The 19,251-nt window shown below is 36.7% G+C and overlaps 1 protein-coding gene across 7 annotated transcripts in view; it reads left to right on the top strand.

Moving 5' to 3' along the window:
• Positions 1-19,251, top strand: part of NCOA2 (nuclear receptor coactivator 2) — a 328,725-nt gene that overhangs the window by 260,891 nt on the left and 48,583 nt on the right. For all 7 annotated transcript variants that reach the window (XM_036740652.1, XM_036740623.1, XM_036740614.1 and 4 more), the window contains 4 exons: positions 969-1,070; positions 1,153-1,296; positions 5,586-5,733; positions 7,565-8,834. In XM_036740652.1, coding sequence (XP_036596547.1) covers positions 969-1,070; positions 1,153-1,296; positions 5,586-5,733; positions 7,565-8,834 — 1,664 coding nt within the window. The remainder of the gene's footprint in view (positions 1-968; positions 1,071-1,152; positions 1,297-5,585; positions 5,734-7,564; positions 8,835-19,251) is intronic.

Below are 19,251 nucleotides of genomic sequence, written 5' to 3'. Positions count from 1 at the left end.
ATAAACATTTCCTTGTTGAAATTCCCAAATTAACAATTACTCAACCGTTTCACATAGGCTTTCTTAACTTTTTTGTGTTGTAGACCCCTTTGGCAGTCTGGTGAAACCATGGACCCCTTCTCAGAATAATTTATTTAAATGCTTAAAATAAAATAGATAGGATTATAATAGAAAAAGATTATATTTAAATACAACTGTCAGAATATTAAAGAACAAATAAGTTCACACACCCCAGGTTAAGAACCCCTGATCGAAGAAGATATATTACAGCATTGTAAATGTTGCATAATTAGACTAATTTCTGATCAGTTGTGTTCTAGTCACTTAACAGGAAGATAAAAGGAAATATGTTATTTTCATTTCCCTAATTTAAAATACATACTGCAGTGTAACTAACATAACCAAATGTTACAGAGGGATAAGAAAGGAAGCTGTAGGTACCACTACAACTTTCATCACATAGGCATTGTGAATCTACATTACATAGAAGAGTGTTCTTAGTCTGTAGTAAATTATTTGTTTCTAAAATAGCCATATTTAGATCACTTGAAATTTTTCATGATTCATTAAAAAAAATCAGTATAAAATTTAATTTTCTGTCCTCTTTGAGACAAATGACATCGCGTACTTTGATTAACCAGATAAAATAAGAAAAAACTCCTTGCTTCTTCCTTAAAAAGAAATTATTAATCCTTGTGGCCATCCCTGCATTGATAGAAGAGTTCAACAATAACACATTGCATTTCCCACCTTGGACTGTCCCCTTTTCTGCCTCCCAATCCTCTCAGTCAGGCCCTATGTGCTATCTGCTTTTGGAGAGAAAAAAAAATTAGTAGATGAAAATGATAAGCTTTTAACCACTTTTTCTTTCACTAATTTAGATAGTTGTGTTTTCATTAGTATATCTATCTTTATTTGTCTCATCAAAAAAATACTGATATAAGAAGCATATATTTGTTTGATCCAAGATTTGCACTCCTGCTTGATTTGTGTGGCAAGAAGAGTTCCTATGAAGGAAAGGCCAGTTCTTCCCTCATCGGAAAGCTTTACTACTCGCCAGGATCTCCAAGGTATGTAACTATCATGCATGGTTTTAGAACAATTGTTTTCCTGGGGGTTTGCATTGATGACACTTAGTGTGTTTGTGTGTAGGCAAGATCACTTCACTGGATACTAGCACCATGCGTGCAGCCATGAAACCAGGCTGGGAGGATTTGGTAAGAAGATGTATTCAGAAGTTTCATGCCCAGCATGAAGGAGAATCTGTATCATATGCCAAGAGGCATCATCATGAAGGTAAGCCTCTTTAAATCATATCATTTTCTTCTTGAATTTGACTCTGCTTTATGTACTATTTAAGGAGATCATCAAGGAGAGAGAATTCCTTCACAAACAACAATTCCTAAAATGGAATTCAGGGCTACTTCTGATTGTTCTCCATGATTTCTATTTGGGTGAGGTCCTCAAAACAAAACCTCTAGGCAGGAAATAAGTTATCAGGTTATGGGTGATTACCAGTAGAGCAGAGTCTGGGAAGCAAGGGAGAAGAATTAGAAGAGTGTTCTACAGGAAAGTTGAAGGGGAGGAAATGGTAATTCATTGTTGGGTCAGAGGAAAGGAGTCCGAGCAAGCATATTACAAAAGTAAAGTCTGTTTTTTGAGTGCACCATGAGAAAATCCAGAAATATAAAGTTAAATGTCTGTAAAATTGGGTAAAATGCCAAAAGGAGGTCAATAGCTGTGATCCCCAGACTTAAACTCAAAACTTGTTTTAGTGCAGTTTCTTTAGTAACAAGAATATAGAAATGCTTTTAGTCAGTTCCATTTATCTTTCTGAGATTTCCACAACATAATCAGTTTCACGTTATATATGTAACTTTATGAGATCAAAATATAGGAGAGGGTGGAGAGATAGGAATAAACATTTCTTGAGCATCAACTATGTGCCAGACACTGTGCTAAGTGCTTTACACATGATATTTTATTTGATCCTCACAGCAACCCTGTGGGGTAAGTGCTGTTATTATCCTCATTTTACAGTTAAGGAAACTGAGGCAAACAAGTTACATGACTTGCCCAGGGTCACAGAGCTGGGAAGTATCTGAGGCTGGATTTGAACTTAGTCTTCCTGACTCCAGGCTCAGTTCCCTATCACCAACATTCTTCTGGACATAGGGATAACCATAAATACCATCAAAATACTTATAATTTATAACATATTTAAGAAGATGGCTGTCTACCTCTCCATAAGACTATCCTAATAGTTTTACAAACCCTAATTTAGTTTATTTCCTTTTAAAAATAAATTTACTCGATGATGGATGTCTTAATAAAAGTAAAAAATGGAGGTTTTAAGATTAAAACCTTTTTTATCGAGTATATGTTCAATGTATAGGCTAAATGTAACTCACATTTCTGTGAGGGGATAATGAACTTTTTCTTTATTAGAATTTAAGGGAAAATTTTATATCCACCTGTTTTTCCCTTTCTTAGAAATTTGGTGAATGGGTAGACTGAGTAGGTACGATTTGTCACAAAGAAGCCTGGCATTGGCTGAGTCCCTAGAACTTTGTCATTGTACTTCCCAATTGAAGTATACAGACTCTTTCTTCAGCCTTGATATCTTACTGAAATTGAAGTTGTAGTAATTGTTGGGAATTTAACCTGCCTTGATAATTGCCTGTATGCTTATATATTCTACTTTTTTAGATGAGTTGTCAAGATATAAATGCCATATAGATTCTCCCCACCTCCTTTTCCTTTCTTTTTTTTCCTTTCTACATTTGTAATATTTTCAAGAAATATAGGAAAGGTTGACAGTTGGAGCTTTTCTGTTCATGTGAACAATTAGGCAAAATTCGAACACATTTCAGTTTTCAGAGAACTAAAATAAAATGGGAATACTAGTATTCAGCATTTCATAAATCCTTTTTACAGTTTAGAAAATCACCTTAGCCCCTGGGCAGTCATATTCCTTTCATTGTGAATGGACAAGGATTAATGTAACACCAGTTTCATGTTCTTCCTCTATTTGACTCTGTGGCTACTTTCATTTCAAAGATACCACTGATTTGACCAGACAGTTTTTCTCTTTAGTGAAACTCCACATGAAGAAATAAAGATTAGATTGTTTTCTTTTCAAAAATGATTTAACAGAGTGACTCCTTTAAATGTGGAACTCCTATTCTATACTTAAATATATGTTTCAAAAGTATCCGTTTAGCAGAAATGTTTGGAAGAGAGAATGTGAAGAAACTGAATTTTGGAGACACTATGAAGTCTAATAAAAGGTAGTTAGAAATAAGGATAAGAATATCTGGAATTATAGAGCTTAATGAGAAAATACTATTTTGGTTACAAAAATTATACTTAGATCAACTTTTTGAGACTATAACTATCATATAGGGACTTGAAATGACTAGCTTAGTAGTGTCTGTTCCTATCCCTACCAATTACAAGTAGGATATATTCATAAAACAAAATAACTCAGTTATACTCTCTTAAAACAAAATCTCTTTCATAAGATATGGGAGCAGTTTTTAGAACATTACGTAAATAACTTCACACAACAACTTAGGATGGGATGTGTAGTCCCTAAATACCATATTGAGTTTAAACTGTTGGAAAAATTTAGTTAAGACAATTGCCTAGAGTAGAATTTTGTATTGCCTGAGGTAGGATTCAAACTCAGGTCTTCTAATTCCAAGTCACAAGTGACAAAATGGGAAATCAAAGTTGTATTGGTAGAGTAATTGAACTTTATGTATAGGTCCTAAGTACTTTAAAATAGGTCCCAAGTACTTTACAAATACAGCTTTTACTCCCCACTTTGTCGCTTGTGACTTGGAATTAGGAAGACTTACTTGAATTTGAATCCTGCCTCTGATACTTACTAGCTGGTATTTTGTTGTTTTGTAAACATGCTTGGATTTCTGTCTGTGCTCAACATTTGATCCATATAATCTTAACTTAGATGATAAATATGGGTGAAAAAATAAGACCAGTCTCTGAAAAATAACAAAAGACTAGATGGTAAAAGATAGGTGGTAGTCTGGATTGAAATATACTTTTTTCTTTAGCCATCATGGTTAAAAAAGCGAAAACTTGTAAAAGTCAATCCCAAAATTATTTTGAAAGAGTTTATTAGCATAGAGCTTTTTTAAAAAAAAATTATTTTTTATGATGGTAAAAGCACCACATTAAGAGTTTAAAGGTAAAAATAAATATTTACATACCATAGTAGTTTTTCCCTATTTTTAATAGCTTTCTGTTTAAATTTATTCTTTTCTTCTGAAGAGGTTCTTATAAATATTTAATTTTTTATTTCTTCAGCTTCTAACTACAAAATAATGCTCCTTGCATGGGCAAAAATAGGGGTTGTTATGAATTAAAAGAACTTGCTGTTAATTAGTTAATCAACAAGCACCTAATAAGTGCCTACTATATCCCAGGAATTGGAGAAGGAAATGGCAAAGCACTCCAGTTATCTAGCCAAGAAAACCCCAAAAGAAGTCACAAAGAGTCCGATGCGATTTAAAATGACTAGACATATGCCAGGAGCTATTCTAAAAGCTAGAGAATAATAAAGATAAAAGTGTTTTGTATTTTAAATCCCTACCCTTAAAGAATACCAACCTTGCCTAATTCCAGTCATTTTAAAGATGGATAGATTACTATTTGTCTTGGAGGGGAAAAGGCCAAAAGAACAAAAATAAGGGACTAGAAAATACTTTCTGACCTAGTCATGATCAAAGTCATGAAACTTTACATTTTTCAAAAGGGAAAGTTAAAGGGAAAAATATTTATGTTTAGGCCTAAGGATATTTTTAGTCAAACCCAGGGGCACGTGCCCCTATTACCAGGTACTTTGGAAGCTGAACCCAGGGGATCTTTTGGCTTCTGAGCTTCTGTGGTCTGGGCCTTTTGGGTGTATTTGATGTAGTGATGCCCTTCAGGGATTGAGAGGGGGAGGATTGGTGAGAACAATTGGTGAGGAGAGGCAAACTGTCCCACGTAGGAAATGAAATAGGCCAAAGTTTCTTTGCTGATCGGTAGATGGATTGGGCCTGTGAGTAGCCCCTGCACTTCTATCCTGGGTGAGATAGGGAGACCTAGATTTTTAAAAAATAACAATAATGAATAAGATTTTGTTGAAAAAATTAAGTGATTATAAGCTCCTTTACAACATAGACTTATTTTGCCACATAAAGCAGCAAAAATGATTTCATTCTCCTTGTTCTACTTAAAATGTAAGATACTGTCATTTGTTAGCACACTAGATACAAAGTAAATTTCCTTTTCAAAAATTTTATTTTAAGAATCACTTTTTGTAGCATTTTATATACAATATAAATATTTACATAGCACTTTTATAGCATTGTTTGAAACTCAAATTTTAAAGTCTTCATATTGATCATTAAGTAGTTATTAATGACCTATGTACCAGGCACTATGCTAGGTGCTGGCAACCTAGAAAATACAAAGCCTGAAAGATTCCCTACTCACGATGAGTGTGTTAATGTCACATGTGTACTGTTCTCTTTTCGGTTTCTAAATCTACTTCTTGTTTGCTTGCCCGCTTACAGTGCTGAGACAAGGACTGGCATTCAGTCAGATCTACCGTTTTTCCTTGTCTGATGGCACTCTCGTTGCTGCCCAAACGAAGAGCAAGCTCATTCGTTCCCAGACTACTAATGAACCTCAGCTTGTAATATCCTTGCATATGCTTCACAGGTAATCTTTGTTCTAAGAATTGCCCTTCATTCCCAAGTTAATGAGAGGTATTGCAAAGAAGAAAGTCATCTTAGTGCTTGTCTAGTTTAATAGACACATCTGCTGATCAGCACCATAGTATAACAAAGTAAAATTCAATTGTTAAGATATTTAATTTATATCAGGAATATCTTTCTGTGCTTGCCAAATGTCATGGATTTCTTTTTACCTTAAAGTCTTCGATTAAATTTCAAGATTTATTTTATATTCGTCTTCTTAATTTTATTTTTTACTAAGATGTTGAGTATTTTTCATCCACTTCAGCAAAGGAGTACTCATACGTTGAAATTGGGGCTCTTTTGAAGTCCTAAAGTATTCTTTTAATCCGCCTAAAGGAACTTGACCTACAGAAATTGACTTTGCTCTCACATGAGTACCCGTTAAATTAGAGAAAGAAATTTCTCCAATTCAGAGTTGGATAACAGGCAAAGCAGTATATTGAAGCAGATAGTGTTGGTACTACTTTCTATATGTTTGCACCAACAAATTCCCAATTAATATTCATAGAAAGGACCTTCTAAAGGAATTTCATGGCATTGGCCCTTCACCTGAGGGATTATAAACACTTCGTAGTCTAAACTGAAAGTCAGAAGAATGGACCTTAATATTACAGACTCTTTTAGAAACAAAAACATTACTCAAATTCCAGCTTATTTAGATTTCTTTGTGTGTGTTAGAGAGTTTTTGGGGAAGCTATGAGAAGGTATATAATGTAGCTACAATTAAAGGGTCCTGCTCTAACACTTTTCTCAATTATTTGTTTTTTATTTAGGAAAAACTAGTATCAGGAAATTCCCTTTGCCTGCTAACTATAAATCCAATGTAAAACTGAAAATATCTAAAAGTGATTACAGATGTGCCAAATTGCACCCACCTAAACGAAAGCTCCTGTTTGACAATTTGTGAGATGTGTTTTATTTGGCTTGGTGAACACATTTGGTAACTCAAGAGGAGCTGCCAAAGCTTTAAATAAAAGCTCTGGAGCTTGAGAAACCATCTAGCTTAGAAAACCTGCTTGTGAGGCGGGTGGGGGAGGATTGAAGGCAGTCTAAGGCAGTGGGGAAAATGCAAAATGAACTGTTCTTTGTGAAGCGCACTTTCCATGTTGTCTGTCGCGCTCAAGCTTTGACTTGTACAGGGAAAAAATGTTCAGAATTAGGTTATTGACTAGATAGTCTCGTTCTGAATGTGTTTCAGTAGCTTTCTTGGCTCTAGCACTTGGAAGGATTTGGTTTTCTACCAGCTCAGGGCCAAGATTTTTTTTGTTGTTTTTGAAATTTGCTTTTCACCATGAACCTAATGGTCAAACACCAGAGAAATCTCTAAGCTAATGGATATCTCTTCTGAGGAATTAGAATTTCCAACAAATAGATGGGTATAGTTGTACTGTAAAATGTATACTTGTTTTGGTCATTTTTAAATTATCAATGATAGCATCCTGTTTAATGGGAGAAATGTATAATGTGAGTGTGTAAATTTTTGACTATTTTATATAATGTCTGCAATTTAAAACAGATGGTTGTTTCGTTCTCTCCCTATTCCAGTCAAGGTCTTAAACCGCAGACATATTAATTAGTTCTACTGAAAAACATAACTATTGGTCCCAAATTCTACATGTTCACTCATGTTGATAATTGTAGGTGACTTTCATCAAAAGCATTATCTTGTCTTTTAAATGTTAGCCTGTTCTTTTAAAGGAAAAAAACACATCATTTTAAAATATTATTATTAATAATCTGCTAGATAATTTTTTCCTTTTAACTAATATGTTGTGTCTTTGTTCATTATACAGAGAACAGAACGTGTGCGTAATGAATCAGGATCTGACTGGACAAGCTATGGGGAAGCCATTGAACCCAATTAGCTCTAGCAGCCCTGCCCATCAGGCCATGTGCAGTGGGAACCCAGGTCAGGACATGACCATCAGTAGCAATATAAATTTTGCCATAAATGGCCCAAAGGAACAAATGGGCATGCCGGTGGGCAGGTTTGGTGGTTCAGGGGGAATGAACCATGTGTCAAGCATGCAGGCATCGACTCCTCAGGGTAGTAACTATGCACTCAAAATGAATAGTCCCTCACAAAGCAGCCCTGGCATGAATCCAGGACAGCCAAACTCTATGCTTTCACCAAGGCATCGTATGAGCCCTGGAGTGGCAGGAAGTCCTCGAATCCCACCCAGTCAATTTTCCCCAGCAGGAAGCTTACATTCACCTGTGGCCGTCTGCAGCAGCACAGGAAATAGCCATAGTTATACCAACAGTTCCCTAAATGCACTACAAGCCCTCAGTGAGGGGCATGGAGTCACTTTAGGGTCATCGTTGGCTTCACCTGACCTAAAAATGGGTAATTTGCAAAATTCCCCTGTGAATATGAATCCTCCCTCACTAAGTAAGATGGGAAGCCTGGACTCTAAAGATTGTTTTGGACTTTATGGGGAGCCATCTGAAGGTACAACTGGACAAGCAGAGAGCAGCTGCCATTCTGGAGAACAGAAAGAAAATAGTGATACCAACATACCCCAGGTTGTCAGTGGTGAAAGGTCTGATGGACAGAACAGACTCCATGACAGCAAAGGACAAACAAAGCTCTTGCAGCTCTTGACCACCAAGTCTGATCAAATGGAGCCTTCGCCTCTGTCAGGCTCCATAGGAGAAGCTAATAAGGACTCCACAGGTGGCTTGGCTGGTTCTGTATCAACACATGGAACCTCACTCAAGGAGAAGCATAAAATTTTGCACAGACTTTTGCAGGACAGCAGTTCTCCTGTGGACTTAGCAAAGCTTACAGCAGAAGCCACAGGTAAAGAGCTGAACCAGGAGTCCAACAGCACAGGTCCTGGTTCAGAAGTGACTATCAAACAGGAACCAGTGAGCCCCAAGAAGAAAGAGAATGCACTACTTCGCTATTTGCTAGACAAAGATGATACTAAAGATATTGGTTTACCAGAAATAACCCCAAAATTCGAGCGACTGGACAGTAAAACAGATCCTGCCAGTAGCACAAAATTGATAGCTATGAAAACAGAGAAGGAAGAGATGACTTTTGAACCTAATGAACAGGTAAGTCTTTTCAAAGAAGAGTTTTTAATATTTGTCCTAAATGTTACGATTCAGCTTTAAGATGTTCTTTCTACAGTGATGATGCAAATGGCATTTGGGTGGGTAATTATCAAAGTTAGCCTTTTCACCCATCTGATGGCTTGAGAAACAACTAGTACAAAGGTATAGTACACTCATGGAGTGTTGTGTATGAGAAAGAACAATAAAGCCAAAATGGCAAGATTATTGAGTACCCTTAGGGTACCCAACTGTTGTTAGAACGCTGGAAAGAAAGGAGGAGGCTAAGTTACAAAGAGCTTTAAATGCCAAAACCCTAGAGATAATAGAGTGCCACTAGAGTTGATTTGGGAATAGAGGGAGTGGAGTGCAACAAGGCCATGCCTTCCTTTTGTGAAAATCATTTTGGCAGATGTGTGAAGGATAAATAGAGGCAAGGAGATCAATTAAGAGGCTGTTACAATCCATGTGTGGTCAGTGATTAGAGTATGAACTAGAATGGTAGCAATGTAATTAGAGAGAAAGAGAACTTTGTAAAATCAAAACATTGTAGACAGGAATAGCAAGTTTTGGCAAACTGACTGGATGGGTTGAATGACTAAGAATGAAGCAATGAGGACAACACAGAGATTGCAGCTGGGAGGGTAGTGGTACCTTCAGTGGTAAGAGGCAAGCGTAGAAGAGGAATGAGTGAGGGAAAGTGACGATCGATAGTGAACTGGGTTGGGGACGTATGGAGTTCGTCATACCTTTGAGACATCCCATTGGAAATAGCCCAGTGGGCATTTTTGGTGATGCAGGATAAGAGCTCCAGAGAAAGATTAGAAATGGATCTGTAGACTTGTCATCTGAATATGTAGAATCAATTCTATAGGGGTGAATGTGTGGGACTTAAAGAGATCACCAACTATAAAAGTGTATTTTAAAAAAGAGAAGAGGATCCTGGAAAGAACCTTAAGGGAGACCAGCAGTTAAGAGGCATGATATAAATGATGATCCAGCAAGAGTCTGAGAAGAAATATTCATAAAGATAGGGGGAGAACCAAGGGAAAGAAGTGTCATGAAAACTCAGAGAAGAGGGAAGAGTCAGTAGTGTTAAATGATGCAGAGTCAAAGTAGGATGAGTATCAAGAAAAGTCCTATAGATTTGACAATTATGAGATCATTGGTGACTAAGAGAGAATAAGGTCAGTTGAGTGATAATTTTGGAAGCCAGACTGCAGGGGGTGTAAAAGAGAGTAAGAGTGAAAGTAAAGACGTGGATTGCTGAGACAGCTTTTTCAAGGAATTGGGGTGAGAGAAGAGAAGTATGAGATACTTGGCAAGAAAGGTGTATTTAGTGTCTTTTAAGGTTGAGGGAGACAATTCTGTTTATAGGCAACAGGGAAGGAACTGGTACATAGGGAGAGGTTGAAGCCCACAGAGAAGGAATGATATTGGCGACCGTATAGTAGAGAATCAGAAGGGGACAGGATCCAGGGTACATGTTAAAGGTGTCAGCCTTTGTGAGAAAGCTACCTCTTCTCTTCAGAGGCTGGAATAAAGGAGAAGAGAGTAGGAGGTTGAAGTATAAAAAGGTTGTATGATGAGAAGGAGGGGAAGAATGAATTCAGGGCAAATGGCCCCAGTGTCCTCAGTAAAATACAAGGAAAACTTCAGCTGAAAGGCTAGGGGAAGAGGATGTGGCTTTGGAGGTGTGAGGAGCAAAGAGAAGATTTGGAACAGCAGTTGTGCTAAGTGAGGTAGATGGTCAATTGGGAACAAGTTAAAGTGTTGCATTGCTGAAGCTTATTTCTTACATCATTCATGATAAACTTTTAAAAACAGAGTGAGTTGTTTAATTAGAGAATTATATACTAAGGCTACCTATAAATTATTGGTATGATACATTTGAGTGCAAAACTAAAGGAGAGAATTTGATTTCCTATTTTATGGTGTTGAAAGCTGTAATCTCTAAAAAAGTAGCCAAAGTGATGCCAATCAAAATCATCTTCCTGCAGTGCTCTGAGAGGATAATGACACCACAGGAAAAAGTAAACCATTTAATGTTTTTCTTTATTTAAAAAAATAGGTTAGCACTACAATACCGACCTTGGTACAGGGCATTTCCTGGGGAATTAATGACTGGCTGGGGTTAATGATCCAAGACTTCACCCTGCACCATCAACTCTCCCTGCTGGTCATTAATCCCTATAAATTGCCCCTTACTTCAAATCCTCTTTAAGTCCTGATTGGTTAGGAAATTGTATAGTGGTGTATAGCTATTTTATAACATAACCTTCCTACTACATAAATATTTTCAATAATTTGTTTTTAGAATTTACTTTGCATGAGGGTATTTCAGTCTTTCCATACTAGATGGGATATAGAGAAGAGAATATAAACATCATAGCCTGACTATAACCTTAAATCACTACCCCAGGGTTTCATAACTCTGCTTTGTCAGCAGAATCTAAGCTATAGGCAGTCCTCAGATTGAAAGTAATAATCATGGAAGCAGAGGCCAAACATGCTATTAGAGTTTTGCACCATCCCACAGTTGTAAGCACTCACAGCAAAGCATTTTCTTAGGGTTTTTTATTTCTTTCACTCTGTTAAGTCTTGACAGCTGCTGCCTTTCCTAAGGGGTAACTATAGTTTTGCAATCCTGCATACCTTCAGGAGATAAACTGAGCCAAATTATACTAATTTCTTCAGCGATTACTCTTTGAACTTAGATATTAATACAATTTACTATACAGCTAGTATTCTGAATGCCTTAAATATAGCTAGACTGGAAGCAGTGACTGAGAACCACACTCTCGGTAGAAAGTTAATAGTGAGAATTAACAGAATAACAGATGAACTGAAGTGCAAAATCATATTGATAAAAATGACTTTTCAATCCATTGAGGTTCACTTTCACTAGAATGTATAGGAGAACAAGACTATCGTGACTCCTGAGACCTATAGCAATGTGGTGCCTCCTTCCACAAATAAAATTTATTTTTACATTGAGCCCAGTGGTCCAGCGGGTTTTCAGGATAAGAGAAGTGTGATGGTATTGTGTTTAAATATTTAAATGTATAATTACTCTAAGTTTCAGACAAGGAACTAAAGTTTTCTCAGTTGGGGGGGGAGGAAAATTTTTAAATGTCTTAAAGATGCATGTAGATTCCAATTGCTTTGTATTTCTAATTATATATAATTATATTTCTAAGTGTTTCTCAAGAAGACTGCTATATAAAGATTCCATTTGTCACAATCATTAAGTGAAATAAGTTATCATTATCACCACATACCTGATATGTGGAGTTGGGTTGAACATAGTCATCTTAACATTAAAAGTAGTAATCTGGAAGAAAATTTACCCATCAGAAGTGACTAAACTTAGGTAAAAGTTAGAATTTAGTTGAATGGCTGAATGAATGATAACATATTTATTAAGCACTTCACATGTACTGGGCAGTATGCTAAGCACTGGGGTAGGTGCAGATATAAGGAGAGAAATGGCCCCTGCCTACAAGGATTTTACATTCTGAAGGAGGAAGACAATGTGAATGAAGAGGCTGTTGTGTTTGTCCTTTGTTTTCAGAGAGGACCCTGACATCGGGGAAATGATGACACGACCTCCAGCTGACTGATTTGAGGGAGGGAGAGAGGGCTGTGCAATGTCACAAGCCTCACTTTCTCCTCTCATCTATGATAGTTATAGAAGAGAAGGGGAAAGCCGGTTAGGCAAAGCCAGCTTGGTGAATCAGCTGTTTGCCTCTGAGCCCCCACCTTCTCTTTCTGTCTTCATCCTTACTTCTATCAAGGACTTGGATGAAGAAGTTAAGGATGATGATCAAAGTATAGGCAGCATTGGGGTGGCAGTGGCCTCAGTACTGTTGTGGAGGCCTTGTTCAGAGGAAGTTAGGATAAAAGTTCTCTCTGATTGAGACCGTAGGTCCTTTTCTCAACGTTCTGCTTCCCATGTTCACCTCTCATATATGCTGTCCCATTTTCACTAATATAGAGCAAATCCCTAGTGAGACTGTAAGTAAAAAATGATGGAGAAAGAGAAGCCATTAAGTTTTTGAGTATGTGGCTGTGCGTACACATGTGAGTGAGCACACACAGAAAAACACATCCCAACACTTAACTTTTCCTGAAGAAGAAGTGTTTCTTCTGTGTGCCATCATACTAAAAATAGCATTCTTGTACTAGGTAGAGTACCTAAACAGGGTTTTGAAACTCACAGGAAACATTTGTTAAATAGCAAAAACTATTTCCAGTATGTTTGTCTATTTAACATCCTATTTATTCATCTATTTTCACAATGAAATATGACTGAATTCCATTAAGTTCATGTGTTGGAAATTTTAATAGAGGAGGAATTGGAAAAAGAACAAGAATGAATTTCTTCACATAAGTTGGCCACATTTAAAATGTTACTATCCTAAATTTTTCAACAAGAAAATAGGAAAGAAATTTTAGGTATATCATTTGGAAAGTATTGATTTGAGTAAGACTGAGTATCTTTGTTGTTCAAAATGCTTTGAAAGGCTGTTTTGCAAATCATCTCATTGGTATATATGTGCTATCATAATTGAGAGAATTCTCTTTACTTTCAAAGTCAATTTACTTCAAAGAACAAGCTGATTTGACTCATGACAAATCCTCAGAAACACAAAAAGTGGAAAATTAAAAAGAATTAAGTCCAATTTTAATTTTGTAGAACTTCTATTTTACAAGTAATAGTCTTTATTCATTTTCTTCCTGAAATAGCATGATCATCTAACTTCTCAAAATGATGTAGATAATTTGAGCATTCAGATAGATGCCTAAGCAAATGTTTTAAGCAACTTTGCAAAACATTTTCAAGGAAAACTAATCCATCTGTGGTGTCATACAAAAATCATGATCTAGCAAAAAATGGGTGAAGACAAACTAAAATCTTTGGGTGCAGATTAAACATTTTAAAAGTATTTCTGCCATTTTATGATGGTGACTTCACAAATCTTTAATATAATTAACCTCATCTCCTCCATCACTATCAAATATAGAAGGAAGTCATTTGAATGTTAAAATAGTTTGAAAGTAAGCATGACCCAGGAAAAAATAACTGCACTTTTCACAGATGAAGCTATTTTGACATGAATTAGCTGCTAATTTAAAATGTTTAAACAAAACCTCACCAGGAGGAAGAAAAAAACCCACAGCTATATATTACCTATAATAGGAAATTTCATTTTTTACTTTTCAGGTTATGAACTTACTGAGCATAATTTCTGTCTGTAAATTGTAATCCTGAAAGAAGCTATTTATGTACTTATTTACCTTTTGCGGTGTAGTAGCTAGCATGCCACATGAGTTTTCTTTCATAACATAAAATATGATTCCATTATTTCTAGAAATATGTAGAGTTGACTTAAAGTTGAACTGGCTTAGTTGACTCAGTCTTAAAATAGCAAATGTACAAAATAAACTTTTTAAAATTTTACTTGATTATAACTGTGTGCTTTTGGAGTATAAATATTTCTATAATTATCCAAAACAAATGGTTAATTTTATTTATTAAAATCATTTAGAAGGCAGTAGAAGAAAAAACTATGAAACTTATGTTAAAATCATCTAAATTTGTTAAAGTATGCAAACTGTTGATCCATCATTTAGGCTTGTTAAATTTAGGAGTAGATTATAGAGGAAGGGTGTTGAATTCCATCATTAGTTTTTAAAGTGGGAGTAGATATTTGTCCAGAGTGGTTTTGGTCTAATCCTTTTTGTGTATAGTGATGAGGAAAAGAGTAACTCGAGGATTCAATTACTTTATACATTAAAACTGTCCTTGAGGATGGGGGAAGAAATGTTTAAAAAAAAAGGAAGGAAGGAAGAAGAAAATGTTCATTGGGTGCTTATGATATGCTTTGTTATTTTTTTTTTTGTTATTGACATGAAAGTGATCATTTAGGAACATCTCTGCCCTTTGATAGTGCAAAATTTTCTCAGGGGGCAAATTATTACATCTATCTCTTCAGTGTAAGCTTGAGCAAGAGCATTTATTAACATATTATGTATATAATTTGAAAAATTATATTAGAACTTTGTACATCTCTAGAAATTTCTTATAAAGGAACTTCTGTATAATCTTTATTACTAATTTTATAGCCTACAATAGGGATACAATAGAAATTTATTGAGAAAATCTAAATGACCAATTAATGGAAGTAAATGGATTCCTTAAACATAATGTAGCTTATATAGGTCTTAGAGTTTATCCAGAATGTATTCAATATAAGTCCTATTTAGAAGCATTGATAGATTCAGTTCCACAAGAAGTTAGATAATCACTATAATTGTACCTTTTACTTTGCTTTACCACCCCTGCCCAAGTTCTTTGTCTTCATCAGCACCTCCAGTCTTTTTACCTTTTGATTCTTTCCAAGGCCATTACCCCTACATTGGTTGTACTCTCCTCCCTTCCCCATCTTAACCCCTTGATGACCCAATTTAACTCTGTACTATCCTCTCCTCTCCTCATATCTCCTTGATCCCTTATCCTATCACCAATCTTGCCCCAACAAACCTCAACCTCAGATTACTCTACCTCCACTTGTCCCATCTGCTGCCTTCTTTCCTTTTCATGTACTGCTGGACAAAGCTGTTGAAAAATAATCACAAAAATGTGCTGACTGGGTCTACTATGAATTTATGTTACTTAATCTCAATTGGGCCTTTAATGAAGCAAGGCAATCTTTTCACAAGTCCCTAATTGACTCATTTCATCCATCTTTAAGGCTCCCATTACCCCCTCTTCCCCCAGCCAAGAACATTGCCTCATGTTTCACTGAAGAAACTGAAATCATTTTCTCAAGAGCTCCCTTTTCTCCCCTCATCATTTTGTATCACTCAGATGCCTTCTTCCACTATCCCCCCCATCATCCCTGTCTCACATGAAAAGATGACCTTTCTTCTTGGCAAGGACCCTCTACAGGCACAAGTGAACTCTGTCGACTCTGCTTTGTTACTAATCTTCAGTCTCTCCTGTCTCCTGGTCGCTTCCCTACTACTTACAAACACACCTGTCCTTAAAAAAAAAATACTCTAAATCCATCCATCACTACTTAGCCATCATCCCATATCTGTCTTCCTTTTTGTGGCTTTTCTTGAGAAGGCTCTCTACAGTCGTTACCTCTGCTTCCCTTTTTTCTCATTCTCTTCTTAACTCCCTGTTATTATTCAACTGAATCTGCGTTCTCTCTCCCTCTCCCCCCCCCTCTCTCTCCCCCTCCCTCTCTCTCTCCCCCTCCCTCCTTCCCTCTCTCTCTCCCTCTCCCTCCCTCCCTCTCCCCCCGCCCTCTCTCTCTCATTATCAGTGCTTTCATCCTTCTTGACCTCTTTCAGCTTCTGACACTGTTGATCACCTCTTCTCTTTGATACTGGCTTCTCTCTAGGCTTTTGTGACACAACTCTCTCTTGATAATCCTCCTACCTCTCAGTCTCTTTTGCTGGATCTTCATCCAAGTTATTCCTATCTCCAGTCTGTCATTTTAAACTGCCTAATGGACATCTTGAATTGAACTGTTATCCCTCCCTCCAACCTTCCCCTCTTCCTAACTTTCCTGTTAATGTCTGGGCTTTCACTATCCTCCCAGTCGCTCAGACTCACAACTTGGGTGTCATTCTTGAATCCTCCTCACACTCTTCATCCAGTCTGTTGGATGCAGATCTATTGCCAAGTCCCGTCCTTTATACTTTGACATCTCTTATAGACTCTCATCCCCACTGCCACCACCCTGGTGCAGACCCTCATTGCCTCATACCTGCACTGTTGGCAGTGTCTCTCTTCACTCCATTCTGTCCTCCACTCAGTTGTCCAAGTGATCTTAAATCACAGATCTGTCCCTGTCTCTCCTTATTGTTCTTTGTACAAGAACCCTCAACTCCCTTTTGTCATTTGAAACTGAAAGCACAAGTAGAAAGGGTCACTCAAGCTGAAAAAGAAATGTATAGCTAGTAACCTTGAAATCAGTGGAATTACTCTGATGACAAAATAGTTTCTTTCTTCTGGTGTAAAATATTTTAAAAAAAAACTTTGCAATTGAAAAATGTTTTCTTTGGTAAAAAAATTAGAAAAAAATTTAATCAAAATACTGAATTAGTATTTTCTGTAACATTTCAACCTTAGAAAATAGTTTTAAAATCACTACATTTTAAATTAGAGAAATTAAATCAATAAAGATTGTAATTTCCCTAGTCATGTCAAAGGATTAGCTAGAGTTAATGAGGAACTTCAGTTCAAGGAGCTTACGTTTTATTGGGAAGGCATAAAGTTAAATACAGAGTGATTTGGGAGAGGAGGAGCACTATTAACAGGCCTTGTGTTGGTTCTTGAGCTAGACCTCAAAGAAATCAGTGGATCCCCAGAGGCAAGAGTAAGAAAAGAAAATATTCTAGGCTAGGAGCTATTTTGTGCAAGAGGTACAGAGTCAGACAATGAAAAAAAAATTTTAAAGAAATAAAATCTAGCTTCTTCAACTGTAAACTTCTGATTTCCCCATTGCTATTAAATAGAATTACTTCTCTAAAGTATAACTTCAATATTAAAATCTCTCCCCACCCAAAATAAATAAAAGCACTTGAAATTAACAAAATCTACAGATTTTACTGAAAGCATTATGCTTTCTTATTGATTAAGGTTTAATTACTGAAAACAATTTTTATATGTTCATCCCTCAAATTCTGAAATATGTTTTTCACCAGATTTGACATGTTCTGTAGGCTTCTTTGTTTAAGCAAATTTATTATGCATTTTCTCTTATTTCACATAAGTAATTTTCATTTAGATTGCTTCAAAAATGTACAAGATATATTTTCATTTAACTTCTGTTGATTAAATAAAAGTACATAGAACTTTATATAGGATGGGTTACTGGCAGTTGGGAACAGGTTGTGGGTAGTGCTTGAGCTGAGTTTTAAAGGTAATGAAGTCTAAGTGTGGAAGACAGTGGTGCAAAGAGCTGGGAAGACTTGTGATGGAAGCCCATGTTTGTCCAGCAAAAAGGCAGGTATTCTAGATTGTAGAGATTGTAGAGAAGTATAGTAATGAACAGTGAGGTGGGAAAGATATTTGGGGGCCTAGTTGTGAGGGGCTTTAAAAGCCAAACAAAGAAAGGAGCATATGTTTTATCCTGGAATTGACAGAGAGCCACTGGAATTTACTGAGGAGGAGGAGGAGAGACGTGGTAGATTTGTGCTTGAGGAAAATCACCTGGGTTAAGTGTGTAGGACAGAGTAAAGAGAAACTTGAGGAAGTCAGATAAGTTAGGAGGCTATTACAATAGTCTGGGGAGAGTATGAGAGCCTGAATTAAAGTGGTGGTTATGTGAGAATGACAAGACAGTCTAACTAGGAGATTCAGTGCATTATTTATATTGTCAGCTTACTCCTTCGTGGATATTAAAGATGTGGAGGTAAAAATGGCAAGATTTGGAAGCTGATTGGACAGGTGTGGTGACAGAATGAGAAACTGAGGCCCAGACCATAAACCTGCATGATTGCTGCTTTGTCCAGAACTTACGACAGAAATGGGAGTGTTCAAAGGATAAATTGGATGTGTTGGATTTCAGATATTTCTGTGAACATCCAGTTTTATGGGGCAGCTAGGTGGTGCAGTGAGTAGAGCCCTGGTCCTGGAGTCAGGAGGACCTGAGTTCAAATCCAGCCTCAGATACTTGACACACTTACTAGCTGTGTGACCTTGGGCAAGTCACTTAACCCCAATTGCCCTGCCAAAAAAAAAGAGTTCCTTCACCTAGAGGTTCTCTATATAGAGGAACATCCAGTTTGATTTGACCAACAGGCAGTAAGTAGGTAATGAGGAACTGGCTCTAAGGAAAAAACCTGGAGACACAAATGTATATCAGAAGGTTATCAGCAGATAAGTAAAACTCTTGGCTTTGATATGTTCATCAAGTGAAAGAACATAAAGAAAGTAGATAAATAGAGCATTTAAGTGCTTAGTATATTCCAGACACTGGGCTAAGCATTAGGGATAGAAATTCAAGCAAGATAGTCCTTGACGGAAGGCTTTTAATGGGGGAAGACAGCATATAGAGGAGGGGCAGTGGAAAATGAGAGAAAAGTGAGATTGTATGATATGGAAGTGGCATTGAAGTCCTGAGCCCTATAAAGGAAAGACTCTTAGGTTACACCCACAGTTAGGAGGTCAAAGGAGTCTAGAGAAGGAATGGTCAAACAGATAAGAGCAGAACCAAGAGAGAATAGTGTACCAAAAACCTATGAAAGAGAAAGTGTTCAGAAGAGGGAGCATTTGATCTTTAGGCACAAATGTTGTTTTGGAGTGTACTCTCAATACATATATGTATAAATCTGAATCCTTGTATTCCTTGTGGGTGGGAGTATATTTTATAGTACTGTTGTGGGTTTTTTTAGAATG

Source organism: Trichosurus vulpecula, chromosome 1 (genome assembly GCF_011100635.1).
Source record: "Trichosurus vulpecula isolate mTriVul1 chromosome 1, mTriVul1.pri, whole genome shotgun sequence".
Classification (NCBI taxonomy): domain Eukaryota; kingdom Metazoa; phylum Chordata; class Mammalia; order Diprotodontia; family Phalangeridae; genus Trichosurus; species Trichosurus vulpecula.
The sequence above is the reverse complement of the archived record's forward strand: the minus strand, read 5'-3'. Positions and strand labels throughout refer to the sequence as shown.